The sequence below is a fragment of the Pongo abelii genome, chromosome 3 (assembly GCF_028885655.2).
Source record: "Pongo abelii isolate AG06213 chromosome 3, NHGRI_mPonAbe1-v2.0_pri, whole genome shotgun sequence".
NCBI classification, from domain to species: Eukaryota; Metazoa; Chordata; class Mammalia; order Primates; family Hominidae; genus Pongo; species Pongo abelii.
Genome location: NC_071988.2, coordinates 945,713 through 960,593, shown reverse-complemented (window position 1 = coordinate 960,593; position 14,881 = coordinate 945,713). Strand labels below are relative to the sequence as shown.

The following is a 14,881-nucleotide window of genomic DNA, read 5'->3' as shown; positions in this document are numbered from 1 at the left end:
CCATCTCTTCCTCATCTTTGTGTCAACGACCGAGGGGAGGGGAGGGCCTGGCTTGGCACCCCCATCCCGCTAGCTCTGTATAGGCCTCAAAGGGGCTGGGAGTGGGCAGCCCCTCAGGTGGGTAGGCTTGGCAATGTGTCTTCTGGTTGGAGAGAGTGGATAGGCAAACGCCATAAAGCACATTTCAAGTTCCCGTGAAACTCCTCTCTCCGCAAAAAGTGGAGAACAATTTGAGGACTGAAATAAGAGCATGATATTTCACAATGAAAATAAAACCAGGCCACGCACGCAAGAACCACTGCAGCCTGCCCGCGACTTGGCTTCCCCTGCCCAGCGTCCTGTCGTCCCTGGTCCATCTCTGGTGAGGACGGCTGGGAGTGGGCTCCGTGGCTGCTAGCAGGGGGCAGGGAGGAGCTGGGACTGTGGGTCGTCCTGGCCCGTGGGGGCTGGCGGGGGGTGTTCGGGCCGGGCAAGGCCCCGCAGGACCCGCAGGGTGGCCAGGGCCAGGCCCACGAGCAGGCGCAGCAACAGGAAGGCACAGGGCACGGCGATCTGCATGAGGTGGAAGATGCCCACACTGAACCTGCTCAGCAGGCAGGTGGAGGCGAAGGCCAGCAGGCTGGCGCAGGGGTACAGGGCCAGCTTGGCGAACATGAGCACGTGCTCCCGGCCACCAAACCACACCGAGGGCTGCAGCGTCTCCGCCTGGTGCAGCAGCGCCGTGGTCCACATGGCCAGCTGGAAGATGCTGGCCAGGAAGATGATGGCGCAGCTGACACGCACGCGCTCCAGCTCATCGCGGGGCTGCCGGGCGAAGGCCGAGGTCTGCTGGTAGGCTAGCGGGAGGCCGCCCACGAAGGCCAGCGAGAGCGTGTTCAGCAGCCCCATAGCCCGCGTGGCCTTGCGCACGTGCAGGAAGAGTGAGTGGTGGGCGAACCACAGCAGTCCCACCGTGGCGAAGGAGCCGAAGTACGCCAGGAAGCGCGGCCCGGTCGCACTCAGGGCCGCCACGAGGCTGCCGCTGAACCTCTCCTTCACGTCCTTGGGGTCCGGGACGTTGTCTTCGCTGAGAACGGTGAATAGATGCATTTGTGCCGGCCTCGCCGTGGCCACACCGGCCCCAGCAGGGTGGCTGAGCGCCTGTCAGGGCTGCCTGGATCTGGCACATTCTCAGATGAGCCATGCAGACTTCCCAGTGTGCTAAATTTCAGAACGCCGTATTTATGTGTATTTGGCACAGTGACTGTTCTGTGCCGTTCATCTGAAATTGCACAGAAACTGGCACCCTTCTGCTCTGTGCTAACGGGAGCCCAACCCTGCTGGCCCAGGGTGCTGCTGGGGGCCCTGGGCTGCAGCCCTCTCTGGCTGAGGCTCTCCTGTGTCTGCTGTGCAGGACCAGCCAGCTGTGGGGCAGCAAGGTCTGTTCCCTCCCAGCTTCCAGCCCTCGGAGCCACCCACACAACACCCTGGCTGAAGATCTGCGGAGGGCTTGCCTCCGTGGTTCTCAGATGCACACGGGGGTCTCAGGAGGCCAACTCCCAGCTGGACTCTGCAGCCCCAGGGAGGCTGTGGGAACCACCCTTGTCAGGGCTGCTGCCTTCTGACAGCACCACCCAGAAAGCCGGGAACAGTGTCATCCTTCAACATCGGGACGTGGAGGACAGTGGTCCTCAAGCAGCCCCAGACAGATTCTGTCCTCCAGAACGATACGCAGAGGGCGAGGAGTGAGGGGTGGGGGGTGGGGGTAGGAGACAGACTGGGGGCAGCAAGGGCAGGAAGTTGTTGGGAGGGGGCAGCTCCCCTGGCCATGGCTCCAGGTGGAGGAGAGGTCACTGTCCCGGCCCCACGCTGCCGCCTCTCCTCGGCAGGTCTCTCCCAAGGGGGCCTCAGCTGGCCTGCACAATCAGGCAGCTAACCCTGGGGCATCCCTGGCACCTCACCCTGGAGCATCCCTGGCACCAGGTGCCAACAAACGTTTGCTTCCTGTCTTTAAAAATGCACATGACAGCAGAGAAGAGCATCAGGAGACTTGGACTCGAGAATATCAAGTACAAGATATAAAACCATAGTGTCTAACCCCAAGGTGGTCAGAGTGCTGAACTATGACGAGGGAACAAGACACTCCAAAAGGATGGAAGATGTAAAAAAACAAATTCAAACATTACGATGGCCGGGTGCGGTGGCTTACACCTATAATCCCAGCGCTTTGGGAGGCCGAGGTGGGCAGATCACCTGAGGTCAGGAGTTCAAGACCAGCCTGGCCAACTTGGTGAAACCTCATCTCTATTAAAAATGCAAAAAGTTAGCTGGGCATGGTGGTGGGTGCTTATAATCCCAACTACTTGGGAGGCTGAGGCAGGAGAATTGCTTGAACCTGGGAGGCAGAGGTTGCAGTGAGCTGAGGTCGAGCCACTATACTCCAGCCTGGGCGACACAGCAAGACTGTCTCAAAAAAAAAAAAAAAACAAAAAACCCCCACAAAAACCAAAAACGTGACGACTGAGATGAGACGAGCACTCTAACAGATGAAGAGGCAGATGAGGCAGCAGAGGAGCAGACGCTGGAAGGAAGCAACAGCCAGCCAAAGGGAGCGGGAGGGGCTGGGAAGCCATGGGGGGGACTGGGAGGGAGCAGGAGTGAATGGGAGGGACTAGGGACTAGGAGGGGCTGGTGCTGGGGCAGGGGTGAGGCCTGGGGTAGGGGGATACCCATGGCTGCTGATCCCCTCTGAGAAGAGTGAGGAGAGCAGTTGGTGGCTGGTGCTGACCTCACCCTGGCACCCCATCCCCGGCTGTGCTTGGGGTGGGGGCCGCTGGGAAGGGTGGGGGCCGCTGGGAAGGGAGGGTCCGCTGGGAGGGGTGGGGTCCGCTGGGAAGGGAGGGTCCGCTGGGAAGGGAGGGGCCGCTGGGAAGGGAGGGTCCGCTGGGAAGGGTGGGGTCCGCTGGGAAGGGAGGGTCCGCTGGGAAGGGAGGGTCCGCTGGGAAGGGAGGGGCAGCTGGGAGGGGTGGGGTCCGCTGGGAAGGGTGGGAGCTGCTGGGGAGGAGCCGCTGGGAAGGGAGGGTCCGCTGGGAAGGGAGGAGCTGCTGGGAGGGGTGGGGTCCGCTGGGAAGGGAGGGTCCACTGGGAAGAGAGGGTCCGCTGGGAAGGGAGGGTCCGCTGGGAAGGGTGGGATCCGCTGGGAAGGGAGGGGCCGCTGGGAAGGGAGGGGCCGCTGGGAGGGGTGGGGTCCGCTGGGAAGGGAGGGTCCGCTGGGAGGGGTGGGGTCCGCTGGGAGGGGTGGGGTCCGCTGGGAAGGGAGGGTCCGCTGGGAAGGGAGGGTCCGTTGGGAGGGGTGGGGTCCGCTGGGAAGGGAGGGTCTGCTGGGAAGGGAGGGGTCTGCTGGGAAGGGAGGGGTCCGCTGGGAAGGGTGGGGTCCGCTGGGAAGGGTGGGAGCTGCTGGGGGGGAGCCGCTGGGAAGGGAGGAGCTGCTGGGAGGGGTGGGGTCCGCTGGGAAGGGAGGGTCCGCTGGGAAGGGAGGGGCCGCTGGGAGGGGTGGGGTCTGCTGGGAAGGGAGGGGTCCGCTGGGAAGGGAGGGGCCGCTGGGAAGGGAGGGGTCCGCTGGGAAGGGTGGGAGCTGCTGGGGAGGAGCCGCTGGGAAGGGAGGGTCCGCTGGGAAGGGAGGGTCCGCTGGGAAGGGAGGGTCCGCTGGGAGGGGTGGGGGCCGCTGGGAAGGGAGGGTCCGCTGGGAGGGGTGGGGGCCGCTGGGAAGGGTGGGGTCCGCTGGGAAGGGAGGGGCCTCTGGGAGGGGTGGGGTCTGCTGGGAGGGGTGGGGTCCGCTGGGAAGGGAGGGGCCTCTGGGAGGGGTGGGGTCTGCTGGGAGGGGTGGGGTCCGCTGGGAAGGGAGGGGTCCGCTGGGAAAGGAGGGGCCGCTGGGAAGGGAGGGGTCCGCTGGGAAGGGTGGGAGCTGCTGGGGAGGAGCTGCTGGGAAGGGAGGGTCCGCTGGGAAGGGAGGAGCCGCTGGGAGGGGTGGGGTCCGCTGGGAAGGGAGGGTCCGCTGGGAGGGGTGGGGTCCGCTGGGAAGGGTGGGGTCCGCTGGGAAGGGAGGGTCCGCTGGGAGGGGTGGGGTCCGCTGGGAAGGGAGGGGCCGCTGGGAGGGGTGGGGTCCGCTGGGAAGGGAGGGTCCGCTGGGAAGGGAGGGTCCGCTGGGAAGGGAGGGGCAGCTGGGAGGGGTGGGGTCCGCTGGGAAGGGTGGGAGCTGCTGGGGAGGAGCCGCTGGGAAGGGAGGGTCCGCTGGGAAGGGAGGAGCTGCTGGGAGGGGTGGGGTCCGCTGGGAAGGGAGGGTCCACTGGGAAGAGAGGGTCCGCTGGGAAGGGAGGGTCCGCTGGGAAGGGTGGGATCCGCTGGGAAGGGAGGGGCCGCTGGGAAGGGAGGGGCCGCTGGGAGGGGTGGGGTCCGCTGGGAAGGGAGGGTCCGCTGGGAGGGGTGGGGTCCGCTGGGAAGGGAGGGTCCGCTGGGAAGGGAGGGTCCGTTGGGAGGGGTGGGGTCCGCTGGGAAGGGAGGGTCTGCTGGGAAGGGAGGGGTCTGCTGGGAAGGGAGGGGTCCGCTGGGAAGGGTGGGGTCCGCTGGGAAGGGTGGGAGCTGCTGGGGGGGAGCCGCTGGGAAGGGAGGAGCTGCTGGGAGGGGTGGGGTCCGCTGGGAAGGGAGGGTCCGCTGGGAAGGGAGGGGCCGCTGGGAGGGGTGGGGTCTGCTGGGAAGGGAGGGGTCCGCTGGGAAGGGAGGGGCCGCTGGGAAGGGAGGGGTCCGCTGGGAAGGGTGGGAGCTGCTGGGGAGGAGCCGCTGGGAAGGGAGGGTCCGCTGGGAAGGGAGGGTCCGCTGGGAAGGGAGGGTCCGCTGGGAGGGGTGGGGGCCGCTGGGAAGGGAGGGTCCGCTGGGAGGGGTGGGGGCCGCTGGGAAGGGTGGGGTCCGCTGGGAAGGGAGGGGCCTCTGGGAGGGGTGGGGTCTGCTGGGAGGGGTGGGGTCCGCTGGGAAGGGAGGGGCCTCTGGGAGGGGTGGGGTCTGCTGGGAGGGGTGGGGTCCGCTGGGAAGGGAGGGGTCCGCTGGGAAAGGAGGGGCCGCTGGGAAGGGAGGGGTCCGCTGGGAAGGGTGGGAGCTGCTGGGGAGGAGCCGCTGGGAAGGGAGGGTCCGCTGGGAAGGGAGGAGCCGCTGGGAGGGGTGGGGTCCGCTGGGAAGGGAGGGTCCGCTGGGAGGGGTGGGGTCCGCTGGGAAGGGTGGGGTCCGCTGGGAAGGGAGGGTCCGCTGGGAGGGGTGGGGTCCGCTGGGAAGGGAGGGGCCGCTGGGAGGGGTGGGGTCCGCTGGGAAGGGAGGGTCCGCTGGGAAGGGAGGGTCCGCTGGGAAGGGTGGGGTCCGCTGGGAAGGGAGGGTCCGCTGGGAAGGGAGGGTCCGCTGGGAGGGGTGGGGTCCGCTGGGAAGGGAGGGTCCGCTGGGAAGGGTGGGGTCCGCTGGGAAGGGAGGGGCCGCTGGGAGGGGTGGGGTCCGCTGGGAAGGGTGGGAGCTGCTGGGGGGGAGCCGCTGGGAAGGGAGGAGCTGCTGGGAGGGGTGGGGTCCGCTGGGAAGGGAGGGTCCGCTGGGAAGGGAGGGGCCGCTGGGAAGGGAGGGGCCGCTGGGAGGGGTGGGGTCTGCTGGGAAGGGAGGGGTCCGCTGGGAAGGGAGGGTCCGCTGGGAAGGGAGGGGCCGCTGGGAGGGGTGGGGTCCGCTGGGAAGGGTGGGAGCTGCTGGGGGGAGCCGCTGGGAAGGGAGGAGCTGCTGGGAGGGGTGGGGTCCGCTGGGAAGGGAGGGTCCGCTGGGAAGGGAGGGTCCGCTGGGAAGGGAGGGGCCGCTGGGAGGGGTGGGGTCTGCTGGGAAGGGAGGGGTCCGCTGGGAAGGGAGGGGCCGCTGGGAAGGGAGGGGTCCGCTGGGAAGGGTGGGAGCTGCTGGGGAGGAGCCGCTGGGAAGGGAGGGTCCGCTGGGAAGGGAGGGTCCGCTGGGAAGGGAGGGTCCGCTGGGAGGGGTGGGGGCCGCTGGGAAGGGAGGGTCCGCTGGGAGGGGTGGGGGCCGCTGGGAAGGGTGGGGTCCGCTGGGAAGGGAGGGGCCTCTGGGAGGGGTGGGGTCTGCTGGGAGGGGTGGGGTCCGCTGGGAAGGGTGGGAGCTGCTGGGGAGGAGCCGCTGGGAAGGGAGGGTCCGCTGGGAAGGGAGGAGCCGCTGGGAGGGGTGGGGTCCGCTGGGAAGGGAGGGTCCGCTGGGAGGGGTGGGGTCCGCTGGGAAGGGTGGGGTCCGCTGGGAAGGGAGGGTCCGCTGGGAGGGGTGGGGTCCGCTGGGAAGGGAGGGGCCGCTGGGAGGGGTGGGGTCCGCTGGGAAGGGAGGGTCCGCTGGGAAGGGAGGGTCTGCTGGGAAGGGTGGGGTCCGCTGGGAAGGGAGGGTCCGCTGGGAAGGGAGGGTCCGCTGGGAGGGGTGGGGTCCGCTGGGAGGGGTGGGGTCCGCTGGGAAGGGAGGGTCCGCTGGGAAGGGAGGGTCCGCTGGGAAGGGTGGGGTCCGCTGGGAAGGGAGGGTCCGCTGGGAAGGGAGGGGCCGCTGGGAGGGGTGGGGTCCGCTGGGAAGGGTGGGAGCTGCTGGGGGGGAGCCGCTGGGAAGGGAGGAGCTGCTGGGAGGGGTGGGGTCCGCTGGGAAGGGAGGGTCCGCTGGGAAGGGAGGGGCCGCTGGGAGGGGTGGGGTCTGCTGGGAAGGGAGGGGTCCGCTGGGAAGGGAGGGTCCGCTGGGAAGGGAGGGGCCGCTGGGAGGGGTGGGGTCCGCTGGGAAGGGTGGGAGCTGCTGGGAGGGAGCCGCTGGGAAGGGAGGAGCTGCTGGGAGGGGTGGGGTCCGCTGGGAAGGGAGGGTCCGCTGGGAAGGGAGGGTCCGCTGGGAAGGGAGGGTCCGCTGGGAAGGGAGGGGCCGCTGGGAGGGGTGGGGTCTGCTGGGAAGGGAGGGGTCCGCTGGGAAGGGAGGGTCCGCTGGGAAGGGAGGGGCCGCTGGGAGGGGTGGGGTCCGCTGGGAAGGGTGGGAGCTGCTGGGGGGAGCCGCTGGGAAGGGAGGAGCTGCTGGGAGGGGTGGGGTCCGCTGGGAAGGGAGGGTCCGCTGGGAAGGGAGGGTCCGCTGGGAAGGGAGGGGCCGCTGGGAGGGGTGGGGTCTGCTGGGAAGGGAGGGGTCCGCTGGGAAGGGAGGGGCCGCTGGGAAGGGAGGGGTCCGCTGGGAAGGGTGGGAGCTGCTGGGGAGGAGCCGCTGGGAAGGGAGGGTCCGCTGGGAAGGGAGGGTCCGCTGGGAAGGGAGGGTCCGCTGGGAGGGGTGGGGGCCGCTGGGAAGGGAGGGTCCGCTGGGAGGGGTGGGGGCCGCTGGGAAGGGTGGGGTCCGCTGGGAAGGGAGGGGCCTCTGGGAGGGGTGGGGTCTGCTGGGAGGGGTGGGGTCCGCTGGGAAGGGTGGGAGCTGCTGGGGAGGAGCCGCTGGGAAGGGAGGGTCCGCTGGGAAGGGAGGAGCCGCTGGGAGGGGTGGGGTCCGCTGGGAAGGGAGGGTCCGCTGGGAGGGGTGGGGTCCGCTGGGAAGGGTGGGGTCCGCTGGGAAGGGAGGGGCCGCTGGGAGGGGTGGGGTCCGCTGGGAAGGGAGGGGCCGCTGGGAGGGGTGGGGTCCGCTGGGAAGGGAGGGTCTGCTGGGAAGGGTGGGGTCCGCTGGGAAGGGAGGGTCCGCTGGGAAGGGAGGGTCCGCTGGGAGGGGTGGGGTCCGCTGGGAGGGGTGGGGTCCGCTGGGAAGGGAGGGTCCGCTGGGAAGGGAGGGTCCGCTGGGAAGGGTGGGGTCCGCTGGGAAGGGAGGGGCCGCTGGGAAGGGAGGGGCCGCTGGGAGGGGTGGGGTCCGCTGGGAAGGGTGGGAGCTGCTGGGGGGGAGCCGCTGGGAAGGGAGGAGCTGCTGGGAGGGGTGGGGTCCGCTGGGAAGGGAGGGTCCGCTGGGAAGGGAGGGTCCGCTGGGAAGGGAGGGGCCGCTGGGAGGGGTGGGGTCTGCTGGGAAGGGAGGGGTCCGCTGGGAAGGGAGGGTCCGCTGGGAAGGGAGGGGCCGCTGGGAGGGGTGGGGTCCGCTGGGAAGGGTGGGAGCTGCTGGGAGGGAGCCGCTGGGAAGGGAGGAGCTGCTGGGAGGGGTGGGGTCCGCTGGGAAGGGAGGGTCCGCTGGGAAGGGAGGGTCCGCTGGGAAGGGAGGGGCCGCTGGGAGGGGTGGGGTCTGCTGGGAAGGGAGGGGTCCGCTGGGAAGGGAGGGGCCGCTGGGAAGGGAGGGGTCCGCTGGGAAGGGTGGGAGCTGCTGGGGAGGAGCCGCTGGGAAGGGAGGGTCCGCTGGGAAGGGAGGGTCCACTGGGAGGGGTGGGGGCCGCTGGGAAGGGAGGGTCTGCTGGGAGGGGTGGGGGCCGCTGGGAAGGGTGGGGTCCGCTGGGAAGGGAGGGGCCTCTGGGAGGGGTGGGGTCTGCTGGGAGGGGTGGGGTCTGCTGGGAAGGGAGGGGTCCGCTGGGAAAGGAGGGGCCGCTGGGAAGGGAGGGGTCCGCTGGGAAGGGTGGGAGCTGCTGGGGAGGAGCCGCTGGGAAGGGAGGGTCCGCTGGGAAGGGAGGAGCCGCTGGGAGGGGTGGGGTCCGCTGGGAAGGGAGGGGTCCCCTGGGAAGGGTGGGGGCCGCTGGGAGGGGTGGGGTCCGCTGGGAAGGGTGGGAGCTGCTGGGGAGGAGCCGCTGGGAAGGGAGGGTCCGCTGGGAAGGGAGGGAGCCGCTGGGAAGGGAGGGGTCTGCTGGGAAGGGAGGGGTCTGCTGGGAAGGGAGGGAGCCGCCGGGAAGGGTGGGGCTGCTGAGAGGGTTGTCCTCCCTGAAGTGGGGGCTGCCCTGACCTCACACAAAACTCTAGGCATCCAGAGGAGGGTGGAGCCAAGACCCCTGTGCCTTTCTGGGGTTTCCAGGATGAGACGCCAGGGACTCAGACACACTGGCCACCTGATAGCTGGGGCAGGTGACGCGGGGTCCTCACCAGATGTCCAGGATGAGAAGCGTGGCCACGATGGCGTAGACTCCGTCGCTGAAGGCTTCCACGCGCTCCTTGCTGAGTGGCTCGTGGAGGTCAAATGAGAAGACTTCCACTGGGTGAGCCGAGGGCTCCCTGTGGCCTGTGGACACGCCAGGAGGGTGGAGCTTGCCAAACCCCCCATGTGGAGCCAGAGCCCACGTGGCTGTCACTGCCCTCATCCCTGAAGAGGCCTGGAATGTGCAGGCCAGGAGAGGAGACAGGACAGGGACGCCCGAGGGGCGGAGTGGGGGAGCCCCAGCCACCACCACGCACACAGGCCTTGGCCCGCGGACAGCCCTCAGTGTGGAGCAGCCACACGGAGGTGGGCGGACTGCAGGCCTCTCAGGCCAGCCCACCCAGTCATCACCTACCCAGGAGCCTGTCTCTGCACCAGCTGGTGACCTTGCTGACATAGGGGAGGAGGATGACAGTCACCATCAGCAGGTAAGACTGCAGGGAGACAAACCACAGGTCAGTGCCCTCCACAGGGGGCCGAGGCCAGGCCTTACCCACACAAAGCTGTGTGCTAAAGCAGGGGCTGCGGCAGAAGGGAGGGTCTTTGCAGATCATGTATCTGATAGGCCTAGTACCCAAAAAGGGTAAAGAATTCTTAAGCCAGCACAGTGGCTCATGCCGGTAATCCCAGCACTTTAGGGGGCTGAGGCAGTTGGATCGCTTGAGCCCAAGAGTTCGAGACCAGCCTGGGCAACATAGTAAGACTGTATCTCTGTGAAAAATAAAAAATTAGTCAGGTGTGACTGTGTGTGCCTGTTGAACCTGGGAGATAGGAGTTGCAGTGAGCGGTGACCCAGCTCACTGCACTCCAGCCTGGGTGACAGAGCAAGACCATGTCTTAAAATTTATCATCTATCTCCCTATCTGAAATTCTTACAACTCAACAATAAAAGGACGACCCAATTAAAAATGGGCAAAGGATGAGAACAGACATTGCTCCAAACAAAACATGCAAATGGTCGACCTCTCGCAGATCAAAACCATAACGAGATTCTTCATATCCACTAGGATGGAGAGAACTGAAAAACAGCAGGTGTTGATGAGGATGTGGAGAAACTGGAACCGCCATGTGCTGCTGCTGGGAATGTAAAATGCTGCAGCTGCTGTGGAAGTTTGGTGGTTCCTCAAAAAATTAAACTTAAAAAATTAAACACAGAATCACCAAATGACCCAGAAACTCACTGCTGGGCCCACACACCAACAGCCTGAGAAGACAGATCCGAAGAGACACATGTCCAGCAATGCTCAGAGAGGCGTCACTCACGGCAGCTACACGTGTCCAGCAGTGCTCACAGCGGCGCCACTCACGGCAGCTACACGTCTCCAGCAGTGCTCACAGCGGCGCCACTCACGGCAGCTACACGTGTCCAGCAGTGCTCACAGCGGCGCCACTCACGGCAGCTACACGTGTCCAGCAGTGCTCACAGCGGCGCCACTCACGGCAGCTACACGTGTCCAGCAGTGCTCACAGCGGCGCCACTCACGGCAGCTACACGTGTCCAGCAGTGCTCACAGCGGCGCCACTCACGGCAGCTACACGTGTCCAGCAGTGCTCACAGCGGCGCCACTCACGGCAGCTACACGTGTCCAGCAGTGCTCACAGCGGCGCCACTCACGGCAGCTACACGTGTCCAGCAGTGCTCACAGCGGCGCCACTCACGGCAGCTACACGTGTCCAGCAGTGCTCACAGCGGCGCCACTCACGGCAGCTACACGTGTCCAGCAGTGCTCACAGCGGCGCCACTCACGGCAGCTACACGTGTCCAGCAGTGCTCACAGCGGCGCCACTCACGGCAGCTACACGTGTCCAGCAGTGCTCACAGCGCCACTCACGGCAGCTACACGTGTCCAGCAGTGCTCACAGCGGCACCACTCACGGCAGCTACACGTGTCCAGCAGTGCTCACAGCGTCACTCACGGCAGCTACACGTGTCCAGCAGTGCTCACAGCGCCACTCACGGCAGCTACACGTGTCCAGCAGTGCTCACAGCGGCGCCACTCACGGCAGCTACACGTGTCCAGCAGTGCTCACAGCGGCGCCACTCACGGCAGCTACACGTGTCCAGCAGTGCTCACAGCGGCGCCACTCACGGCAGCTACACGTGTCCAGCAGTGCTCACAGCGGCGCCACTCACGGCAGCTACACGTGTCCAGCAGTGCTCACAGCGGCGCCACTCACGGCAGCTACACGTGTCCAGCAGTGCTCACAGCGGCGCCACTCACGGCAGCTACACGTGTCCAGCAGTGCTCACAGCGGCGCCACTCACGGCAGCTACACGTGTCCAGCAGTGCTCACAGCGGCGCCACTCACGGCAGCTACACGTGTCCAGCAGTGCTCACAGCGGCGCCACTCACGGCAGCTACACGTGTCCAGCAGTGCTCACAGCGGCGCCACTCACGGCAGCTACACGTGTCCAGCAGTGCTCACAGCGGCGCCACTCACGGCAGCTACACGTGTCCAGCAGTGCTCACAGCGGCGCCACTCACGGCAGCTACACGTGTCCAGCAGTGCTCACAGCGGCGCCACTCACGGCAGCTACACGTGTCCATCAGTGCTCACAGCGGCGCCACTCACGGCAGCTACACGTGTCCAGCAGTGCTCACAGCGGCGCCACTCACGGCAGCTACACGTGTCCAGCAGTGCTCACAGCGGCGCCACTCACGGCAGCTACACGTGTCCAGCAGTGCTCACAGCGTCACTCACGGCAGCTACACGTGTCCAGCAGTGCTCACAGCGGCGCCACTCACGGCAGCTACACGTGTCCAGCAGTGCTCACAGCGGCGCCACTCACGGCAGCTACACGTGTCCAGCAGTGCTCACAGCGGCGCCACTCACGGCAGCTACACGTGTCCAGCAGTGCTCACAGCGGCGCCACTCACGGCAGCTACACGTGTCCAGCAGTGCTCACAGCGGCGCCACTCACGGCAGCTACACGTGTCCAGCAGTGCTCACAGCGGCGCCACTCACGGCAGCTACACGTGTCCAGCAGTGCTCACAGCGGCGCCACTCACGGCAGCTACACGTGTCCAGCAGTGCTCACAGCGGCGCCACTCACGGCAGCTACACGTGTCCAGCAGTGCTCACAGCGGCGCCACTCACGGCAGCTACACGTGTCCAGCAGTGCTCACAGCGGCGCCACTCACGGCAGCTACACGTGTCCAGCAGTGCTCACAGCGGCGCCACTCACGGCAGCTACACGTGTCCAGCAGTGCTCACAGCGGCGCCACTCACGGCAGCTACACGTGTCCAGCAGTGCTCACAGCGGCGCCACTCACGGCAGCTACACGTGTCCAGCAGTGCTCACAGCGGCGCCACTCACGGCAGCTACACGTGTCCAGCAGTGCTCACAGCGGCGCCACTCACGGCAGCTACACGTGTCCAGCAGTGCTCACAGCTGCACCACTCACGGCAGCTACACGTGTCCAGCAGTGCTCACAGCGGCGCCACTCACGGCAGCTACACGTGTCCAGCAGTGCTCAGAGAGGCATCACTCACGGCAGCTACACGTGTCCAGCAGTGCTCACAGCTGCACCACTCACGGCAGCTACACGTGTCCAGCAGTGCTCACAGCGGCGCCACTCACGGCAGCTACACGTGTCCAGCAACGCTCAGAGAGGCACCACTCACGGCAGCTACACGTGTCCAGCAGTGCTCACAGCGTCACTCACGGCAGCTACACGTGTCCAGCAGTGCTCACAGCGGCACCACTCACGGCAGCTACACGTGTCCAGCAGTGCTCACAGCGTCACTCACGGCAGCTACACGTGTCCAGCAGTGCTCACAGCGGCGCCACTCACACCTACACGTGTCCAGCAGTGCTCACAGCGGCGTCACTCACGGCAGCTACACGTGTCCAGCAGTGCTCACAGCGGCGCCACTCACGGCAGCTACACGTGTCCAGCAGTGCTCACAGCGGCGTCACTCACGACACCTACACTTCTCCAGCAGTGCTCACAGCAGCGCCACTCACGACACCTACACGTCTCCAGCAGTGCTCACAGCTGCGCCACTCACGACACCTACACGTGTCCAGCAGTGCTCACAGCGCCACTCACGACACCTACACGTGTCCAGCAGTGCTCACAGCGCCACTCACGACACCTACACGTCTCCAGCAGTGCTCACAGCGCCACTCACGACACCTACACGTGTCCAGCAGTGCTCACAGCGCCACTCACGACACCTACACGTGTCCAGCAGTGCTCACAGCGCCACTCACGACACCTACACGTGTCCAGCAGTGCTTTTGTTGCCTTCTCCCTCTCCCTAGTGGCACCAACAGCTGATGTCCCCATGAGCAGATACTGGTCTTATCCCCAGGGGCTCCTCCTCCAAACACTGTTTGACGTTTACTGTCCTGACACAGTTTTGTATAGATTCCTTATCCAAAAGAAAATAGGCTGGACACAGTGGCTCACGCTTGTAATCCCAGCACTTTGGGAGGCTGAGGTGGGTGGATCACGAGGTCAGGAGTTCGAGACCAGCCTGGCCAACATGGTGAAACCCCGTGTCTACTAAAAATACAAAACTTAGCCGGAGGTGGTGGCAGGCACCTGTAGTCCCGGCTACTCAGGGGGCTGAGGCAGGAGAATTGCTTGAACCTGGGAGGCAGAGGTTGCAATGAGCTGAGATTGCGCCACTGCACTCCAGCCTGGCAGCAAAACTCCGTTTCAAGAAAAAAAAAGAAAAGAAAGGCCGGCGTGGTGGCTCACACTGTAATCCAGCAGCTGAGGCGGGAGGATCACTTTAGTCCAGGCATTCCATACTAACCTGGGCAATATAGCAAGACCCTGTCTCCACAAAAAATACCAAAACTATCCAGGTGTGGTGGTGCACACCTGTAGTCCCAGCTACTTGGGAGGCTGAGGTGAGAGAATCGCTTGAGCCCAGGAGGTCGAGGCTGTGGTGAGCCAAAATCGCACCACTGCCCTCCAGCCTGGGTGACAAAGCGAGATCTTGCCTCAATAAACAAAAAACAAAACAAGAAAACGAGTGCACCCCCGGACTCCGGGTGTCTCTGTTTCTCGTCATCGTCGTTGTGAAGCTTCTCTGAGAAGGACACTCAGCTGCCCCTTCCTTCGATGAGTGTCCGTCTCTGTCCTCGACAGGCTGGGTCTCGGGGCCTCAGGTGGAGCAGGCCTCCCTCCCTGGTGCCACTCACTGCAGCCCTGGGCCTCACACACAAGACCCTGGGTGGGACCCCTGCCTGTCTGCGGCTCTGCCCCCACCCCCGTGTTTGTTGCTCAGTGGGGACATTGCTCCCATGGTGGCCCCCGTTCCTGCCTGGGCCCTAGGGGCTGTCCCAGCACTCACCAAGGGGACAAAGAAGAGAGAGAAGATGGCCGCTGCAAAGCACAGGGCTGGGCCTTGGAGGACGATGCCCAGGACGTGTCGTCGGTACAGACCCCTGTGGGCAGAGCGCTGGATCTGCGGGCTCAGCAGGTGCGGGAAGTGGAATGCGTACCCCACAATCAGTGCCTGTGGGAAAAGCAAGCTGCAGGACACTGGCCCCAAGAGCAGAGGGGGCCCCCACAGCAGTCAACCCCCGGGCTGCATGGCACGCGCACGCAGGGGTCTTGGGGTGGGGGAGGACCTGGTGGGTAGAGGTGGGTTTGTACCTGGGACACTTTGGGCACAGGGGCTGAGGTGGAGAGAGAACAGGAGCACCTGCTGGCTCCTGGGGCCGCATGTGGGGGGTCTCAGGGCCCACTCTTCCCAGTCTCTGGTCAGAAAGCAAGGGGGCTCTGGGCATGCCACATCCTATGTGTGTAGGTGGCCCTGGGAACTATACCTGCGT

At 66.1% G+C, this 14,881-nt stretch overlaps 1 protein-coding gene across 4 annotated transcripts in view; it reads right to left on the bottom strand.

The window, feature by feature from the left end:
• Positions 1 to 229: 229 nt before the first annotated feature.
• Positions 230 to 14,881, bottom strand: part of TMEM175 (transmembrane protein 175) — a 35,122-nt gene continuing 20,470 nt past the window's right edge. For all 4 annotated transcript variants that reach the window (XM_024245712.2, XM_063723264.1, XM_054553655.2 and 1 more), the window contains 4 exons: positions 14,398 to 14,562; positions 9,440 to 9,518; positions 9,033 to 9,168; positions 230 to 1,066 (listed from right to left, as the gene is read on the bottom strand). In XM_024245712.2, the coding sequence (XP_024101480.2) occupies positions 394 to 1,066; positions 9,033 to 9,168; positions 9,440 to 9,518; positions 14,398 to 14,562 (1,053 nt within the window). In that variant the 3' untranslated portion in view covers positions 230 to 393. The remainder of the gene's footprint in view (positions 1,067 to 9,032; positions 9,169 to 9,439; positions 9,519 to 14,397; positions 14,563 to 14,881) is intronic.